Below are 18,873 nucleotides of genomic sequence, written 5' to 3'. Positions count from 1 at the left end.
TGAATTAGTCACCCCTTGGTCAGGCTGGTGGCAACCAGACTCCTCCATCCCTCCAGCATTGGGCTTAGGGAAAAACTCATTATATCAGGAAAGGCCTAGAAAATTCATTCCTCCTTGAGAAGGGCCAGTTTACAGCTTTGCACCCCGCCATGAGCTCCAGCCATAAGTTGGAGCACTGCATTAAAAACTAGCAGCACATGGGCTTCCCTGGTGGCGCAGTGGTTGAGAGTCCGCCTGCCGATGCAGGGGACATGGGTTCGTGCCCCGGTCCGGGAAGATCCCATATGCCGCGGAGCGGCTGGGCCCGTGAGCCATGGCCGCTGGGCCTGCGCGTCTTGGAGCCTGTGCTCCGCAACGGGAGAGGCCACAACAGTGAGAGGCCCACATACCGCAAAAAAACAAAACAAACAAACAAAAAACAACTAGCAGCGCAGCGCACGGTACCCTGACACCTCCACTGCCAGGTCCCACGTTCCTGCTCCACCTGTTTCTCAACAGAGGTTACTAGGGTCCACCACCCAGTGGTTCAGCTAGCAGTCAAGCTTAGTGCTCAGATAGTAATTACAGAAACTCTTTCACCAGACTGTCTACTTAGAACCTTACACAGAGCTGGCAAAGAAGGGTAAGATGGAAGGGGAACATCTTTGAACTCTGGGCCCAGTTCTCACTTCCATCCACTTCTGCTCTTTTTCAAGCAAAGAGACTAACCTAGGGGTAGAGGCACAAAAGCAACTACCATTTGACCTGTTGCAAGGGGGCTTCCCTGGTGGCGCAGTGGTTGAGAATCCGCCTGCCGATGCAGGGGATGTGGGTTCGTGCCCCGGTCTGGGAAGATCCTACATGCCGCGAAGCGGCTGGGCCCGTGACCCATGACCGCTGAGCCTGCGCGTCTGGAGCCTGTGCTCCGTAACGGGAGAGGCCACAACACTGAGAGGCCCGCGTACCACCAAAAAAAAAAAAAAAAAAAGTAACTGACCTGTTGCAAGTATCATAGCTTACCTTGCTTCAGATTTTTCAGTTGTCAAGTGGAGTTGATATAAGGATTCAGGAAATGAGGTTCTGTTGTAAAACTGAAGGCACAGTGCCTGGGTGTCATGTGTCTTAGCTCTTGCTGTTTATTAAGTATCTGTTGTGTGCCAAGCCCCGTAGTAGGTATTTTACAGGTCATCGTTTTAATCCTCATAACAGTCCTGCAACATAGGTCTTGTTAGCTCCATCTGAGGAGATGGAGTCTGGAGAGGGGAAGTCCTGTGTCCAAGGTGAACCAGTATGTGAAGGTGCCAGAATCACACCAGGTCGGCCTGGCTACAAAGCCCATGCCATCGCTGTGGTTTCCAGAATAAACTGTGTGTGAGCAGACATCCTCTGTGTAAATGGGACCGGAGCCACCAGGCTAAACAACGCCCTACTCCACACAGTTGAGGGTAATTCATATCCACTGAGTAAACAGACCATGCCGGGCAAGAGTTCCCTTGTGTCAACTTGCCTGTTCTAGGAATTCTCAGTATATACATTGGAGCACAGCCAAAATTACAGTGTGAGGCTGATCTTTCTGGAGATCCATCGCAAGGGGCTTAGCTAATAAACAGACTGAAAGGACTTCCCTGTGAGGTGGTTTCACTCGTGGGACTCACCCTTTGCGTCTCCCAAGAGATAACTTTTTCCAGTGGTTCTGACACACCCAGGTCCCATGTCTCCAGGGAGTTAAGGGGCAGAGTGACCCCCACCACATAGGCTCACTGCCTGGACACCACCTCCTCCTCACACACTGGCCTGAGGTAAGGGTCCTTCCTGTGTTGTCCTAGTCCCTGCATGAGCATCTGTTAGAGCATCTGGTCACATTGCCTTTGCCTGTGCCCCTGCCTCTCTTCCCACCCGGCTGAGAGCAGAGCGCTCCGTCCTACGCACCACGTAGCCCAAGAATGTATCACAGTTTTCTGACAGCAACAATAACCTTGGCATTATCATAGTTGACATTTACTGGGTCCTTACTATATGCACCTTGAAGTGGGTACTGTTGTGATCCTCACCTTAAAGGCAAGAAAACTGAAGCACAAAGACATTCGTTTACTTCATGTCACAAAACCATAAGTGGTAGAGCTGGATATGAAGCTGGGAAGCTTGATTCTAGATCCATGCTTTTATCTAGTACTCTGTGATGCCTCCATGTAGCAGATGCTTAATTAATTAATATTTGCAAAGGGATACACATGAGGATTAATTGCTGTATTTTGAGATACCTGATATGATTTGTGACGTACTTAAATTTGTGCCACAATGAGCTGTGTTACAATGACGCTCCCCCACGTCTCCTGCTTCTGTTATTCTGTGGGTCTTCATCCCCACACGCTTGCACAGCAGAGGCAGTATAGCGCCGTGCCTGTGAACGTGCATTAGAGAGAGGCCGAGGCTGGTTCTCGCTCTCCCACTGACGAGCAGCACTTCTGTGGACACGTTATTATCCTTTCTTAATGTCATGTTCCTCCACTGGAAGATGGAAATAATAATAGCGCCTACCTCATAGAGTAAACTTAAAGGAAGTGACATAAATGGAGTAATTAAAGGGAATAATATAAGTCACCGTTCCTGGAACACGGTACCCATTCAACAAACACGAGCAGGTTTTGTTATTATCACAATTGTCATGAACATCGGTTTTTAAAACTTTGCCATCGAGAACACTACTTCCTGTCAATGGACAAGGAGTTCTGAGCCAATGTGAGTGATACTGATATTGCTTCCGCCTGAAGTCTAAAGTCACCAAACTTAGAACAAGCATGTTTGGACCCATGAATTCCAGAGACCTGAAAAGCATTCCAGAGCTAATGGATGGAGTCTTCGTCCGATACCCACATTTTTGTCCTGATGTGCGCACTGTGAGGTTCAGAGAGCCTGGGCAGAGAAGGGAACCAGAGACGTTCAAGGTCAGTACCAGCCATATGATGAGTGGTAGCTTCAGAGGTAGAGTGGACTGCTGCATAACAAAGGCTGTCAGGGGATCCCAAGGATGTCAAATGCTGAACGCTAACAAGAGCTGCCATTTATTGTACCATCGGCAATGAACTTGGCACACAGTAGAGATTCATTCATTCATTCCTTCGTTCATTCAACAATATTTATTGAGTCAGACGATGTTCTAGGCTCAGGGAATTAATAATGACCTAAACAGGTAAAGTCTTAGATATTTAGTCCTTTTATACTTTATATGCATCATCTCTGTCAACAGAGTCATCACAACAACACCGTGATCTAAATGTTATCTTTGCCGTTTGATAGATGAGGGAGCTGAGACTCAAAGAGGTTATACTGTACCCAAAGCCTCAGAGCTGGAAAGTGGTGAACCTAGGATTTGAACCCAGTTCTTTCTGATGCTAAAGTCCATTCTCCATCCACAATATGATACTGCCTATCAAGGGAATAGCAACTGTTGGATGCGTGTGTGTGTGTGTGTGTGTGTGTGTGTGTGTTCCCACGCATGTGTGTTGGAGGGGAGGGGTATTCTTTAATTCAGAAATCCAAATGTTTGTCATTGTGACACAGCAATAATTATGACCATCAATTTGAAAACTGCAAGAAGCTCTGGTTTTGGCCTCTAGACTTTGCCTCTGGCCAAAATTGATGTGTCCTTGACTGCCCTCAACAAAGACAAGGACTGTTAAGCTTAGGTTGACAAGCAGGTAGAGAAGCTCTGAAATCGGTGGTTCATTCCCAGGCCTGCCCACTGAGTAACTAACTCCCAGGTGCCCTCCAGAGCTTGGACAAGGGCAGTGGGCACCATGCCTGTTCAGATGTTGTCCAGACCCAGGGAGCTAGTGCTCAAATGTCGGTCATTTTGCACAGAAAGTATGAAATGCTCTGGTCCATCCTGGGCAGCAGATGGTGGGCCCCAGAGCCAGTGGGCTGCTCCTGGCCCATTTGTTTAGGCCTCTTGCATGCCCATTTTCCATGCACTGGGAAGGAAGTTTCGGAGGCAGCATTTCACGCCACTGAAAGGGAGAAGGGGGGAGGGCAGTTGGTCATTGCAATGGGGTATAAGAGCCCAATAGTAATGCTCTCTTCTGGGTCAGAATCTTGGTGGCCTCGTTTTGTTTCCGAGAGGCGCCATTATTTCTAGGCATCACAGCCAATGCTCGCTTTACAAGTCTGCTCCTTCATTCTGAAGCTTTTCCGTTGCACCCTGTTCCCGTCGACATAGGCTCACAAAGCAAGGGCAGTGCAGTCAAGCGGGAAGGACATTGTAATGGCCATCAGGAGACCCGGAATCTGGCCCTGGCTCTGCCCCAGCTGGCGGGGCACCTTGGATGAGTGCCTTTGCTCCTGGGCTTTCCTTTCCTCATCCGTAAAACAAAGGGGGCAGAACTGGATGGTGATGTTTCCTATGATCCCTTCTGGCTTTAAAATTGCAAGTTGTTTATTGAGTATTGGCAGCCTTAAAGTGTCTTTGCCCTGTATTCAAAACCACATTTTTCCTGCTTCTTACGGGCAGCGTTCTTTCTATTGCTTCAGTGCCCATAAGGCTGGTCCTTAATGTTTGATAACTCTTTGCTAAATGAATGAATGGCTATACAGGGAAATCATGAATGAGTGAAACCACTGTCATGTGCTTGTATAGCTTGCAGACTTTGGTTCTTGGTGTTTCCGTTTGGTTTGCTAGGAGGACTAGGTAACCAGTATGAGGCATCTGAGTGGTGTGGGCACAGAGAAATCAGTTTCTAACTGTTGTTGTTGCTCTTACTTTTATAATTATACACCCTGTTTTCTACAAATTTGGAAGAGTGTGCATAGGGTTTTGTAACCACCTTTTCTAAACAATGACGATTTTTTTCCTCATCACTAATATTCTCTTACTTAGCTTTAATGGGTGCATCCTATTCTATTGTAGGGTTTACTGTAGTTTATTTAACCAATCCCTTAATCTTACACAATAAGGCCATTCAAGTTTTTGCATATTATAATCAACATTTCTAAATGCTCTAAATTACTTTAAAAATAAAATATACAGGCATACCTTTTATTGCACTTTGTTTTATTGCACTTTTTACAAATTAAAGGTCTGTGGCTACCGTGCATTGAGCAAGTCTCTTGGCGCCATTTTTTCAATAGCATCTACTCCACGTGTCTATGTTATGTTTTGGTAATTCTCACAGTATCTCAGACTTTTTCATTATTATTATACTTGTCATGGTGATATGTGATCAGTGATCTTTGATGTTACTGTTTTCATTGTTTTGGCATTTTTTAGCAATAAAGTATTTTTAGTTAAGGTACATACATTGTTTTTTAGACATAATGCTATTATTGCACATTTAATAGACTAGGCCTGCGGTATGCAGGCCTCTCACTGTTGTGGCCTCTCCCTTTGCGGAGCACAGGCTCCGGACGTGCAGGCTCAGCGGCCGTGGCTCATGGGCCCAGCCGCTCCGCGGCATGTGGGATCCTCCCGGACCGGGGCATGAACCCGCGTCCCCTGCATCGGCAGGCGGATTCTCAACCACTGCGCCACCAGGGAAGCCCCAACATAACTTTTATATACGCTGGGAAACCAAAAAAAAATCATGTGACTTGCTTTACTACAGTGGTCTGGAACGGAACCCGCAACATTTCTGAGGCATGCCTGCATTGTTTTTGTAACAGGAGAAATGTTTTCAGTAAATGATACTGATCTCATGACACCGTGGGCCCTGCCTTCTTAAGTAAATTGGTGGATGAGTCTATAGGAGAGCTGTGCGGAAGCCACTGTGAGGCAGCCCTTCCTCTCCATGTGCAGAGTGACAGGGATCACCATCAGCTACAGTGTCACTGAACGAGAGGAAAGCTGTTTCCCCACATCCGGAGCACTTTGTCTTTCCTCTCTTGAGTAGAGCTAAGAGAAGAGGTGAGGCCAGGTAATATGGAAGAGGACCCAGACAGAGATAGGAGGCCTGCTTGAAGCTCCCCTCTACTGCCTGGCCTCAGAGCGAAAGCTTAACCTTCTGGACCTTGGTTTATTTCTCTATGAATGAGAGTGTTAGTATTATCATTAGTATTGCCTGCCTTTCCATCACTGGTTTGGAAGCTAGAAGCTGGAGAGCTTGTGAGCCTGAAGGAAAATCATAGGTCCAAGGTTAATTTGAAGCCTTAAAGTAAATGTACAGAAGTGAGTCCCTGAGAACACAGGGTCACTGGTTCTTTCTGTGCCATTCATCTCTGGAACTGTGACCTGGACTATACCTGTAGTTGACAGTGGTTTTTGAGAAAATCCTTGCTTCACACACCACCACTATGAATAGGGAGCAAAGGCAGTAATTCAACCCTCTACTTTTTGTATGCTTTTTTTTACTTTTAATCCTTGCCAGATGTAGACTGGCAATGAGCCCAGAGGGTGAGTGCTTTCTGATAGAGGTCGTTTTGTTCCCATCTCCCTTCTAGACAAAGAATTCTTGAAGGAAAAGGAGAAGTTAGAAATGGAGTTAGCGGCAGTGCGGACCGCGAGTGAGGACCACCGGAGACACATCGAGATCCTGGACCAGGCTCTGAGCAACGCCCAGGCCAGGGTCATCAAGCTGGAAGAGGAGGTGAGCCCGCGGGGGGGCGGGGGGCATGGGGTGGGGTGCGGTGCGCAGAGCCCCGAGGGCCTCCGTTTCCGTTTCCTAACCCAGCAACTTTAACCAGAGCCAACTCCAAGGGAGTTGAGTCAGGAGAGTGATGTAGGTGACCTCCCAAATAAAAATGAATAAAAACAGAATTTATCCACCCCAGAGCCGGGCAGAGGATGAGAGGCAGACGTGAACAACCGTCAGCAAAGAGTTCAGTCTCAGCCATAAACCCAGACTGCTGCCCACTGGCTGGCAGGTGTCCAAGGCTGAAAATAAATGGAAGGACTGGGAACCACTGGTGCCTGTGGAGAAAAGAGACTCAATTAACAGTTCAAGTGCTGTGTCTCTAGGCTCGTGATTGCGTAAAAAAAGGCCAAGTCTTCTGATGCGGTGGGATTGGGGTGGTGTTCAGCAAACCTGTCTCCAATTTTCAGAAGTTGGCTTGGCCAGGTAATGACCCCCCAATCCAGGAAACGTTGATGCAGCTCAAGCGTGATGGGTTTAGCGGTTTCTGATGAAATCCAGCCTTTAGCTGAAGTTTTAAGAAGTAGACTTTTCCTTTAAGCCTGACTGGGGAAGTAGAATGACCTCTCCTGAGGTGCCGGCTAGGGGATCCGGGCTGTAGACACAGCAGCACAGGGGAGCCTGTTGCATCCGCTGTGTGTGGTGAGGCTGAGGTGAGCAGACCCACGGTGGAGAGTAGAAACTCAAAGTCACAGAGCGGCATGACTGAGATATTCTCCATCAGGACCGAGCTGGTGCTTGGCACACAAGAAACAGCACTATTATTAATCCAACTGCTGTTGCTGTTGTTGTCGACAATAAAAAGCTGTTCCTTCAGGAAACATCTCCTGGTGCCAGGTGGCTTGGGTGTCTCAGCAAACTTCAACTTCAAGGCTAATGCAGCTAAAGGGGAAGATTGTTAAGTCAGTAGGGTCTTGTCCATTCAACCTGTCCCATTAAACCCCACAAGTCCTCTGTACAGTTTTAATACTAGCATGAGGATCCCAGGCAACAGCCCCAGAGTCTCTTCCTTGTCACCAGTAAGCAACTCATTAAATAGGAAAACATCTGCTACAGAAAGTGACCTTAACCCCTGAAGGACAGGAGGTCCGCTTTGAGGAAGGGAGGCCAGAACTCATTCTGAGGGCACTTATCAAGGCTTCATCTCCATGTATGGAGCAAAGGAAAGTGATAATTTTGAAATATTTTAATTTTAATATTTCTGTTAAAGCAAAAGTTGTGAACTTCTTGAAGACAGGTTCTTTATAATCAGCATTATGGGTCTTTTCTTATCATTATATTTATAGAGGATCTGTGTTTGATTGATTGCATGTAACTTCTCCAAAATGTCTCATGTGTCTGGCTTCCAGTGTCCCTCCTTGTTCTTATTAAAGTTTCTTTTGAAGGATCTTAACTCAGTTTAGATGGCTCACACTGAGTGCTTACCATAACTTCCCATGATGCTTAAGGGCTTGGACTCTAGAGGCAGACCACGTGAGTTAGACGGGTGGTGTATCAGCTGTGTGACCTTGAGTGAGTCACTAAGCTATTCAGTCCTCAGTTTTCTCACTTGTTAAATGGAGGTAGTAAAAGAGTTTACCTTCTATTGTTATTGGGCGGATTAAACAAGATACTTCATATAAAGCACAAAGCTTGGCATGGTAGTGCCTCCAAAATGTTGGCTGATTAATTACTGTTACTACTAGTCATCACCATCATTATATACTCCTTGCTAGACTTAAGGCTGATCCAAGGGTGAATGAGAGAGATCAATGCCTCCAAGAATCTTGCAGTTGGTTAGTGATAATATTAACTCATTCATTTAACAAATACTTATTGAGTACCAACTGGATGCCAGGTACTGTTCCAGGCCTTGGGGACATATTGTGCACTCTGCCCCAAGCAGACAAATCTCGTGGCACTTATATTCTAGGGGCTACACACTCAGAGAATGGTATACAGTCTATGACATGGTAAGTGGTGTATGAATGGTACTCACAAAATAGTTTATCAGATGAGGCTTTTCTAGCACAGGAACCTGCAGTTAGTAGGTCCTCAAACAATCAAAGGCACAGCGAATGAAAGAGTCAGATGAAAACTAATCCCAAGAGCAGGTGTAGAAAAGGCTATAAGTTGCTGTCCGCTGCCCCCCGGCAAAAGGTCAGAAGCACCTCGTTTTTTATCGCAGTGGTTTTGGTAGGGCACAGACATTGCTCCTGGCAGGGCTGCCTGCTAAGTCAGAAACCACCCTTCGCAGCGAGCACTTAAATCGCTAGCATGTCCCAACTTGCCAGTGCAATCATGGGTTGAACTCAGGATCTGAATCACCTGCAAGGCATCTGCATGCCCAGGTGCAGGGTGACAGGAAATAGCATGTGGTGTCTTCTCACCCAGGACCAGATCAGGGAAAAGCCTCAGTCTGATTTTTGGCACCAGCCAATCCCCAGAAAGTTAGAAATGTGCCTGGGATTTATGAACATGGGCCAAACTCCTAATTGGAAGAAAACAAAGTCTGAGGGTAAGAATTTGGAGTGGTTGATCAGTGAGTCTAAATCCATACGTGATGTGACATTTACATAAACCAATTTTTACCTTAATTTGCCCCTCGTCAGTAATTGTGTGGTTTGAGTGTTCATTAGGCCTTTCCTGTCTCTCCAGGGAGAGACAGCCATAAAGGACTCTGAAATCTTTAAGAGGAAATTTCTCCACAAGTATCTATAATCAGATATTGTCATACTCATTCACACATACACAAATGGGTACACATGCATAAATACATACAGACAATTTTTCTAATAGTAATTGGTAGTTATAGAAAATTTGAAAAATACAGAAGAGAGTAAACAAGATGAGAAATTATTATTCTGCCATACAGACAAACACAGTTGATGCTTTTATTTCCTTTCAGTCTTTTTTCATACATAGATGATAGATAGATAGATAGATAGGCAGGCATAGTTGTGATAATGTTGTATATAATTTTTGATTCTGGATTTTTCAGTTATTATAGAATAAGCATCCTTATAACATTTAAAAAATCTTTATTAACCTCATTTCCAATGCCTGCTGATGCTGTAATGACTCAGCAATAACCATGGATTGAGCTCAGAGCTGTATAAATGACTGAAAGCAGGTGGCCTGTTAGGGTCTTCTTCAGTTCCTAGCATGCCAGCTGTTTTAGGTGTAACTGGTGGCCTTCGTCTAAATCTTTTCTGTCCCAGCACACCTGAGGGATAGGAGTGGAGAAGGTACATGCACTTGTAGTTTAAATGGCGTCTCGAGGTACTCTGACACACACACCCCCAATCTCCACCCCAGCTTTGAGGATCACTGTCTAAATCCCGTCTTCCCTTTTACTCTCCTCCTCCGCCCAGCTCCGAGAGAAGCAGGCATACGTGGAGAAGGTTGAGAAGCTGCAGCAAGCCCTGACCCAGCTGCAGTCCGCCTGCGAGAAGCGGGAACAGATGGAGCGGAGACTGCGCACCTGGCTGGAGAGGGAGCTGGACGCCCTGAGGACCCAGCAGGTGAGGGGCGGGGCGGGGCCCTCGGAGTCTGGCGCATGCGTTCTGCGAACGCCACGGAGCCGACCACCTGCTTCCCGCCAGGCTCTGCGCTCTGCCCTGAGGATTCGGGGGTGACCGAGAGCTTGCTGTCCTCCCGGGTCCAGCACAGAGGCCAGTGGAGGAGCCATTAAGTCCACTCACTGGAAAGACAAACGTCTTGACAGGGAGAAAGTGGTGACCCCTGGGGGCTGGGTATGGGGGAATGCGAGTGCAGACGGCTTCATAGCGGAGGATATTTGAGTTGGACTTCGAAGGATGAGTTTGTTGGCCATTCTGGGGGAAGCGTCAGAGGTAGAGGAGGAGTATGCACGGAGGAGAGAGATGAGAGGCACATGGTGGGTCCAGGACAGCTGGGGGCAGCCAGCTGGGGGAGCATACCAGCTGGAGGCAACGGCCAGTTTGTGGAGGGCTCTTGGTCAGGTTGAGAGACTGGATTTTTTTTTTTCCTGTAAGATCAGGGGAGGAGCCCTCTGGTCGTGTCAGAGGAGGGGCTGGAGGAACAGACGTTGAAGTCAGGGAGGCCAGCCTGAAGGCTGTTAGTGTCATCTAGGGTGTAGTGACAGTGGGAATCCACGGGGGACCTAGAACGGGGGTGAAATTGGGAGGACCTGATCATCAGTGAGTTTTCAGAGGTAAAGGACAGGAAGGAGTCAGGACTATCCCTAGAAAATAATATTGGCCATAAGCTCCTTCTTCTGCCTCTGCCTGTTTCTCCTGGTAACAGCTGTTCATGTAATTAAGCTACAAATAAACTCAGAGTAAAACACCCCAGCCTAGGGTCCTCGTGGACCTTGGCAAGAGAAGTCCTATAGCTGGGCCGGGCTCCGTTACAAGCGGGTCAAGGGCTGCTGGTGTGTCCTCAGCCAGTGTGGTGGGCAAAGCCCTCTATGCAGCTGGTAAAGGGTGTGCTCTAAGTTTGGAACCAGGGAAATGCGAGACAGGACTCCATGGAATTATCTGGTGGATAGGCCATAGTGGTTATGGTTGAAACACTTGAAAACACTTGAAAGCATATGCTCTGGCCAGCTCAGCCCTTTCTCATGGCAGCGCACACAGTTCCCTCTGGGTGTGTGTACTCGGCTGGAGATGGAGGTGTTAGCGAGATTGCCCAGAAAATCAAGGAGCCCACCCAGACCCCTACCAACTTGGCTTAGTTGATAGCTCACAGGGAAAAGTGAGTCTGTCTCTGGACTTCTGATCCTTCTAACCTGTGCTGCATTCTCTGGCATTTCAGGGCCACCCTTCAGCCTTTTTCTGTTGCTCAGTTATTGAGATCTTAAGTTAACCAACGGGAGGGCAGGCTGTCTGGTGTCTGGTACTGTGCTGGCACCTGGTGGGTATTTATGAGTCTTTGGCTCGCAGAATGGGCACATCTCAGTATTTAGAGCTAAAAAGAATGTTCTTTTCCAGTTAATGTGCCACCCACACCCTATAGTTACATTACCTATCCCTGACCTGGATCTTCTATTTTGAGTGCTATGAAAACAGACTTTTCATTCATTTCAGCTACTATATGTATTCTAAACTATATCTCTCCCATTGATTGCTTTTGGGATTTGTGCCAGTGGCATTGCTGTTGTAGGCAGTACTCTAATCAGCTGCCTTTTTACATGTCTCCTTGCAAAAAAAATGTAAGAGCTTCCCAAGAGGATATACTTAAAAATGGGATTTCTGGATAACGAATGCATATGCTAAACATCACTAGATATTGCCAGATCACTCTACAAAGTAAATATACCAGTTTATCCAAAATGTGTAAGAATGTCTTCCTGTACATCATCATCAACATTTAGTTTTGCAAGATGTCTTTTTCTTTAAGAAAAAAAAAGGGGGGGGGGGTGAAAGAAACCAGACTCAACTCCATTATCCGCGTTGTGTATCAAGAAGAAATGTGAAGGAAGCATTATTTGAAAAATTTCTCTATTGCCACAGAGGACCATTCCTGTATTCACACTCAGACCCACACACACTCAGGCCCATTTTTTCCCTCAGAGCAGCAAACACAACTTTCCCACTGTTTGTAAAGGATGCTGTCAGATTTCAGCTGCCTGTGGAGGACAGAAGTTTTAGAATCAGGGCTCTCCTGGGGAATTACGTGGCTTGCATTTTGGACTTGTCTTCGGGAGCTGATAGCTGTGTACGGCTAACTGTGTACGGCTGACGTGAGACCAAAGAGGGGGGAGACAATCTTTAAACAGAACTTTGCTGCCCAACATCTCTTTAAAATAATATTACAGTTGTTTGTTTTTTTTGTAGTACACAGGCCTCTCACTGTTGTGGCCTCTCCCATTGCGGAGCACAGGCTCCGGACGCGCAGGCTCAGCAGCCATGGCTCACGGGCCCAGCCGCTCCGAGGCATGTGGGATCTTCCCAGACCGGGGCACGAACCTGTGTCCCCTGCATCGGCAGGCGGATTCTCAACCACTGCGCCACCAGGGAAGCCCCTATTACAGTTGTTTTTTAATGAGAGTGTTAATCTGTCTCCTCTGTTAGGAAAGGCACTTGGGGAGTTCCCGGCTTTTGCCTACTCATTAAAAAGATGAGTATTATTTTTTCCTTTAATACTTCATTTTCTCATTTTACCAATGAGCATACATTATTCTATAACCAGAAAAGACAAAAGTGTTGTTACAAAGAAGTCCACCAAAATACCTTAAGAGTTCCATGTGGCCGATACTATAGTTTGTTCCAACTCCTGCCTGGAGTCTGTGGACAAGTGTGGCGATCACAGTTCTGCTGGCCCCCAGCAGGGATGACCAGCGTCCGCTCTGGAGCGTGGGGTCACCCGAGAAACTCTGCCTCTCTGATCTGCTTCCTCCTATACCCTGAGGAGCTCACACATGTGTCCACCCCAGATGTGGGCAACCCACCTTGCACACTGCTCCTTCATCCCCGTGTCACCGAGGCATTTATCTGACCCCATTAGAAGGCATACTGAGGTCACACAAAATAAATAAAGCCCCTTGTCATCTCTCTCCTCAACAAAGCAGTGAGACCACACTGCCTGCCTCTTCTCATAGAGAATCATTCTGAAGGGACCGTTGAGAGAACAGCTTAGAGCACTTATGAGTCAACACCCCACACAAGGGCTCTGCCGTAGACCCACGCCAGGACAGCTGAGCCTCTCCACCCGACCCTCTCCACACAGAGCCCCCAAGTGAGCTCCAGTTACTCCTGTAAGTTATTCCTTCTGGAACCTTCCAGAAGGGTGGGTAAGCTGGAGGTGAGCAGAGTGGCATGGGATCGTGCACAGGCTTGGGGGTTAGGCTGCCTTCTCCTCCTACTACGAAAGGAATCTTTCCTAGTCTTCACTTCCTTGTCTCTAAAATGGGGCACATAAATTATATTTACCGTATACTTGTAACTAAAAATAAGAAAATATGCACATTACACAGTGTCTGACACTTAGCACTTGGTGAAGGAAGAATACCTATCATTGCTATTCTTCTCTTCATTACCTTCAGAGTCATTTGGTGGCTTAGGGCATCTTTGGTGCCCAAATTACTCCAACTTTAACAATCCCATTGAAAAAAAAAGTGGCAAGTGTGGCTGGACTGAGAAGGGCAGAGAGGGAAGATAGGTCAGGACACTAGGACCAGCAGGAAAGAGCAGCTCTCAATGAACAGGTTCTGTTATTAGAAGTAATCTCCCTCTAGTTTTGGAGGCAAAGTGTGGTACTTAAGCATTATTAGAAGGTGGGGGGAAGTGAAATAGAAATAATGGTAAAAGAGGAAGGGAAATTAACATTTTTAAGAACTCACAATCTTTTCTTTCTGGAAAAGAGCTGAAAGTAATTTTCACATCTTACTTCCACAGTAGTCTTAGGAGGTAGAAGAAAGAAGGCCGGGAGGGGGGGTGGGGGTGGGGGTGGGAGATGTTCTTGAAGGGCAAAACAAGGCCCAAGGCAGCTAAGAGACCAGCCCAAGGTCATGTAGCAAATTTAAGCCTTTCTCACAGGTGAACATGCTGAGGGCAGAGATTTTTATCTGTATTGTTCACTGTGGTATCCCCTGCACAGGGTGCATGCTTAGTAAATATTTGGTGACTAGCTGAACAGGCAGCAAAAGCTGGCCTGCCTGACCCTTAATCTGTTTTTCTGGGCAATGTACGTACCCATTAGACTGTGCTATCTCTGAACTCTTGAGTGTCTAAATTCTTGCATTTATTTAAACAGCTGTTAAGGACCTGAGCAGGTCACCAGCCGAGATAGCAACACAAGGGATTTGGATAGAAACCATAGATGCCATAGATGGCAGCTAAGTGAGGCTGTGGGATCTTTTTCTTGGAAAGTTTCTAAAAACAGGGTAGTTTCTCATTTCAGTGGACTGGTTTGTTTGTCCTCCTGCCCTGAGGCCAGGTGCCTGGCTTGATGGGGTCAGTGACTTCCTATGCAGGCTGATGAGGACAGATACATGCTTTCCACTCTATTCTGGCTTAAATGTTGGCCACTGGCAAGCTACCACTGGATCCTAGAATAATTTGTATTTGTAGCTTTCAAGAATCAAATAGAAGCACATGGTTTACAAAAAGCCCATAGGCCCGTTTGTTCTCTTCTGTCTGGTGGTATTAGGTTCCAGCAGTGCAGTTCAAATGCCCAGCTGTTGCTCTGGGTAATTTATGTGGTTCATGGTGAAAGGTACCTCTCACCTTGCAAACAACTCTGCATTTAAAGTTTGTGATCACTGGGAAATAGGAAGAGAATGCATGTCCCAGGACAGAGAAGTGCTGGGATGAAATCGTTCTCCCCTTGAGTAGCTCAGGCCCGACTGGTCTCCTAACCCTGAGTTCCCTAGATGACCCATCTCCACCACTGGCCAGAAGTCAAACCTCCTCGTCGTCTAAGTCATCTGTTTAGAGGAAATAGTATCCCTGATTTAGAAGGGAGAAAATCTGAAAAGTGAATATCCTCAGCTCATGAGCTATTCAGATAACACAGACTCTTTGTGTTGTGTTATCTGAATAACACTTCTCTCTTCTGGACACAGATGGAGAGAAAGGGTTGGAAAATGAGCTTGACTTGCCTTAGAGGTTTTTCTGGTAGCACTGTACTTTGGTTAGCCCTTTAAAGTGTATTAAGTGCTTTCATGTTTATCATCCTATTTGATTGCTGGGCTTCCATCTGAGGCAGGTCTTAATTTCTGTTTCCCAGATGGGAGGCTGGGCAAGCATGCCCTTAAGGCATCTCACTCCCACATCCTGTGCCTTCACATTGTATCTCCCAGCCTCAGGGGAAGCAAACAGCTGAATCACTTCCTTGAACTCTGGAGAAAGTACCCTAGACCTGGAGGCCAAACTTTGTTCCTGTTCTGGCTCTTGGTATAAATTAACTGCAAGACATTGGACAAGCCACTTCCTGTCATGCAAAGCTGGATATAGGCAGACAGACTCGGGTTTGAACCCTGACCCTGCTACTGATCAGCTTAGAGACAAGGAATAGTTCATTCAATCTCTCAGCAGCTTGGTTTTTCCATCTGTAAAATTGGGATAATCCTCTCTGTTTTATAGAGCTCCCGGAGAATTAAATGAGATAGAGGAAGTGGGGATAGAGGTTGATGGTGTCAGAATCCACCCCCATTTGGGTCATCAGTGCTGGAGAGGGAGCCAAGGGTGTGAATGTGCTGCAGGATCTGGGTGAACCGTGCGTGCTCAACGTGGGTAACTCTGCCCACCCAGGGTCCACTTTATAGCCCCGATTCAGCATCAGGATGTTACTTCTTTCGCATCTCCAGAAACATGGAAACGGCCAGCCAGCCAGCCTGCCGGAATACAATGCTCCGGCCCTCATGGAACTCGTGAGGGAGAAGGAAGAGCGGATCCTGGCGCTGGAGGCTGACATGACCAAGTGGGAGCAGAAGTACGTAGAGGAGAGCGCCATCCGGCACTTCGCCATGAACGCTGCAGCCACTGCAGCGGCCGAGAGGTGAGCCCCGTGGAGCTGTGCTGCTCGGAAAAGCACAGCTGGAAAAACACAGAGTGTCCAAAGGGGTTCAGGGATGCGTCCCAGGGAGTGAGAGCAGTTAAAAAGAACTATACCCGGGCTTCCCTGGTGGCTCAGTGGTTGAGAATCTGCCTGCCAATGCAGAGGACACGGGTTCGAGCCCTGGTCTGGGAGGATCCCACATGCCGCGGAGCAACTAGGCCTGTGAGCCACAACTACTGAGCCTGCGTGTCTGGAGCCTGTGCTCCGCAACAAGAGAGGCTGCGATAGTGAGAGGCCCGCGCACTGCGATGAAGAGTGGCCCCTGCTTGCCACAACTAGAGAAAGCCCTCGCACAGAAACGAAGACCCAACACAGCCAAAATAAATTAATTAATTAATAAACTCCTACCCCCAACATCTTCATTTTTTAAAAAATTAAAAGAAAAAACTATAAAGTGGCTGTAGTGCTAGTTGGAGAGCAAAGTGGTATAATGTTTCAGAGGATGATTTTGGCAATATGTACCTTTCCTTTGGTTCCAAAATTCTAGTTCTCGACATTTATCTTAAGGAAATCATTATATTATATAAGGGCCTGAAGTTATATAATTTTTACCCCAGTGTGGTTGAAAACATCAATACATTTAAAATAGCGTAGAGCCCAACAAGAGGTATTCATTCAATAATTTAAACTCCATCCACACAGCGGAGTGCTATGTGGTCTTTAAGAATGATGCTGAGAAAGTATACTTTATGCTCTTTTAAACAGTGGGTATATTTCATGGACCAGACACGAATATGCAATCCTCATAACAGCCCTGAGAGTGGGAACCATTATTATCCTCATTTTGTAGGTGAAGAAATGAGGCTTAGAAAGATGCAGTCGTTTATTCCAGATCACACTGGTAGTAAGTGTTGAAATTTGTCTGACTTAAAGCCTGATTTCACCTGGTTTGCAGTCGTTTTCTGCTGCTGTCAGTTATTACCTCTGTTGCTTTATTTCCTTTGTTGTAAGCACACAGCCTTACTTTTTCTTTAAAAATCAGCTCGAAATGCTCGATAATTCACAAAATAATCCCGTTAAGCTCTACCTTTGTCTGAATAAGCAGGTAGTTTCCCTCGACTGCTGGACCTCGCCTGACTTGCGTGGCTGTGCGTTCTACCAGCCCTGCTTTTCACCAATAAGTTATTCAATATATTGAGCATTGAATCGTCCCTCTGCTGCGGACTATAGGTGTGTGACTGCACCAGGCTTTCTGAGTGTCACTTTATTCAGAAATTACCTAGTTTCTGAAATGGAAATTATAATTCTTGACTGGTTATGAGCAGGAAACCAGTCCGTATTCCCCTGGCTGAGGACAGTAAAGCTCCAATAACAATGTAAGTGCGTTACCTTGGAAGCATGACCCAGGGCCTTTATGGGTCATTGTTGTCTCAGCTCTTTTGATTTATCAGATTAATGCATGCTTGGGGTCCTAGGACGAATGGGACTTGAATGTAAAAGAAGTAGGGGAATGAACTGGTCTGAGGCATGAGACTCCTGGTTGGGCACAGGATGGGGGTGGGGGGATGTCGTGAGTAGAACCAGCCAGAGCGCACAGATGGTCAGCCCCACTCACAGTGCTAGGCCCAGCCTTGGCCATCATCCTTCCAGCAGGGGAAACACCTCTTGCCCTCAGAGAATAATCCTTTGGGATTTACCCATCCCCGTTGCTCTCCTCCTCTGCTCTGTTTGAAGTCTTGGATGGATGGATGGATGGATGGATGGATGGGGACACTTTCCACCATCCCTGCCTTCCCCCATTCTTTGCTTCCACATGTATCTATTGAGCATCTAATAGTTCCACGGGGAACTACCCTCCCCACTACTGACCACTGCTTCCCACAGTCTTGGGAAAAATCAGTTCAGAGGAGGTCATGTTTTTAGCTCCAATCTTAATGTTCTTTTCAAAGAAGACCTCTACAGTTTAGCATTGCTTTTCTGTTGACAAAAAGGGAGAAAAGGAAACTGAAGAATTTTTGAGAAAGGTCAAAATTCTAAGCTCTTATTGCCTAGATCTAAATGGCTGCATAAAAATTGGTAAAAATGGCTATTTCCAGCCATTAGTTTTGTGACTTTTCAGCTACTGCTACATACTTCATGTTTACAGGCAGTGTGATATTTGTATACCAACTGATTTTGCCATCTTGGTGCATTTTGGCACCACTGATCAGAAGATTGAGAGGCTGGGCCTATTATGTGTGGGTGGAGAAGCTTTTGAAACTTTTTGAGCATTTCAAAGAAATGTAATATTTTGCTGAGAGTTGTGTGTATTTACCTTTGAAGTCATTTTCAGCTAGTTGTACCTGCCATCCTTGACAGTATAAACATGAATTTTTAAATTTGTTTCCAGCTCTACGTAAATTCTCCAAAAATAAATCAGTTGAAAATGTTTCTGGCCACTAATTCCTATATTGATGATTTTTGTGTACCAGGCAGTGAATTTATAATGTTGTCAGTATGTTTAAAGCATTTTGCTGGTTTTCTGTGTTATTTGGCTTTCTGATTGGTTTTCAGTCAGTTTGCACTTAGCCACATTCTCACATGTGCCCTCTTCATTGGTTTATTTTATCATTCATGTACCTTTGCTGAGGCCTTCTTCATAAAGATACAGGAAACGTGGGAGCATAGAGTGATGGTTACAGGCATGGACTTTGGAGTCAGAGATATCTGGATTTGAATCCCTTTCCACCTTCACTAACTGGGTGTTCTTGCAAAGTCACCCATTTGTTCCTCTGTGAAATGAGGATAGTAATGCCTCCTGCACAAGTTCCTG

The 18,873-nt window shown here is 46.4% G+C and overlaps 1 protein-coding gene across 5 annotated transcripts in view; it reads left to right on the top strand.

Annotated features, from left to right (window-relative positions):
- AMOTL1 (angiomotin like 1) overlaps positions 1-18,873 on the top strand; it is a 170,126-nt gene that overhangs the window by 145,522 nt on the left and 5,731 nt on the right. For all 5 annotated transcript variants that reach the window (XM_067038265.1, XM_067038269.1, XM_067038268.1 and 2 more), the window contains 3 exons: positions 6,409-6,554; positions 9,953-10,102; positions 15,871-16,061. In XM_067038265.1, the coding sequence (XP_066894366.1) occupies positions 6,409-6,554; positions 9,953-10,102; positions 15,871-16,061 (487 nt within the window). The remainder of the gene's footprint in view (positions 1-6,408; positions 6,555-9,952; positions 10,103-15,870; positions 16,062-18,873) is intronic.

The sequence above is a fragment of the Kogia breviceps genome, chromosome 7, assembly GCF_026419965.1.
Source record: "Kogia breviceps isolate mKogBre1 chromosome 7, mKogBre1 haplotype 1, whole genome shotgun sequence".
NCBI lineage: Eukaryota > Metazoa > Chordata > Mammalia > Artiodactyla > Physeteridae > Kogia > Kogia breviceps.
Note: the sequence above shows the minus strand (reverse complement) of the source record. Positions and strands in the feature narration are given on the sequence as shown.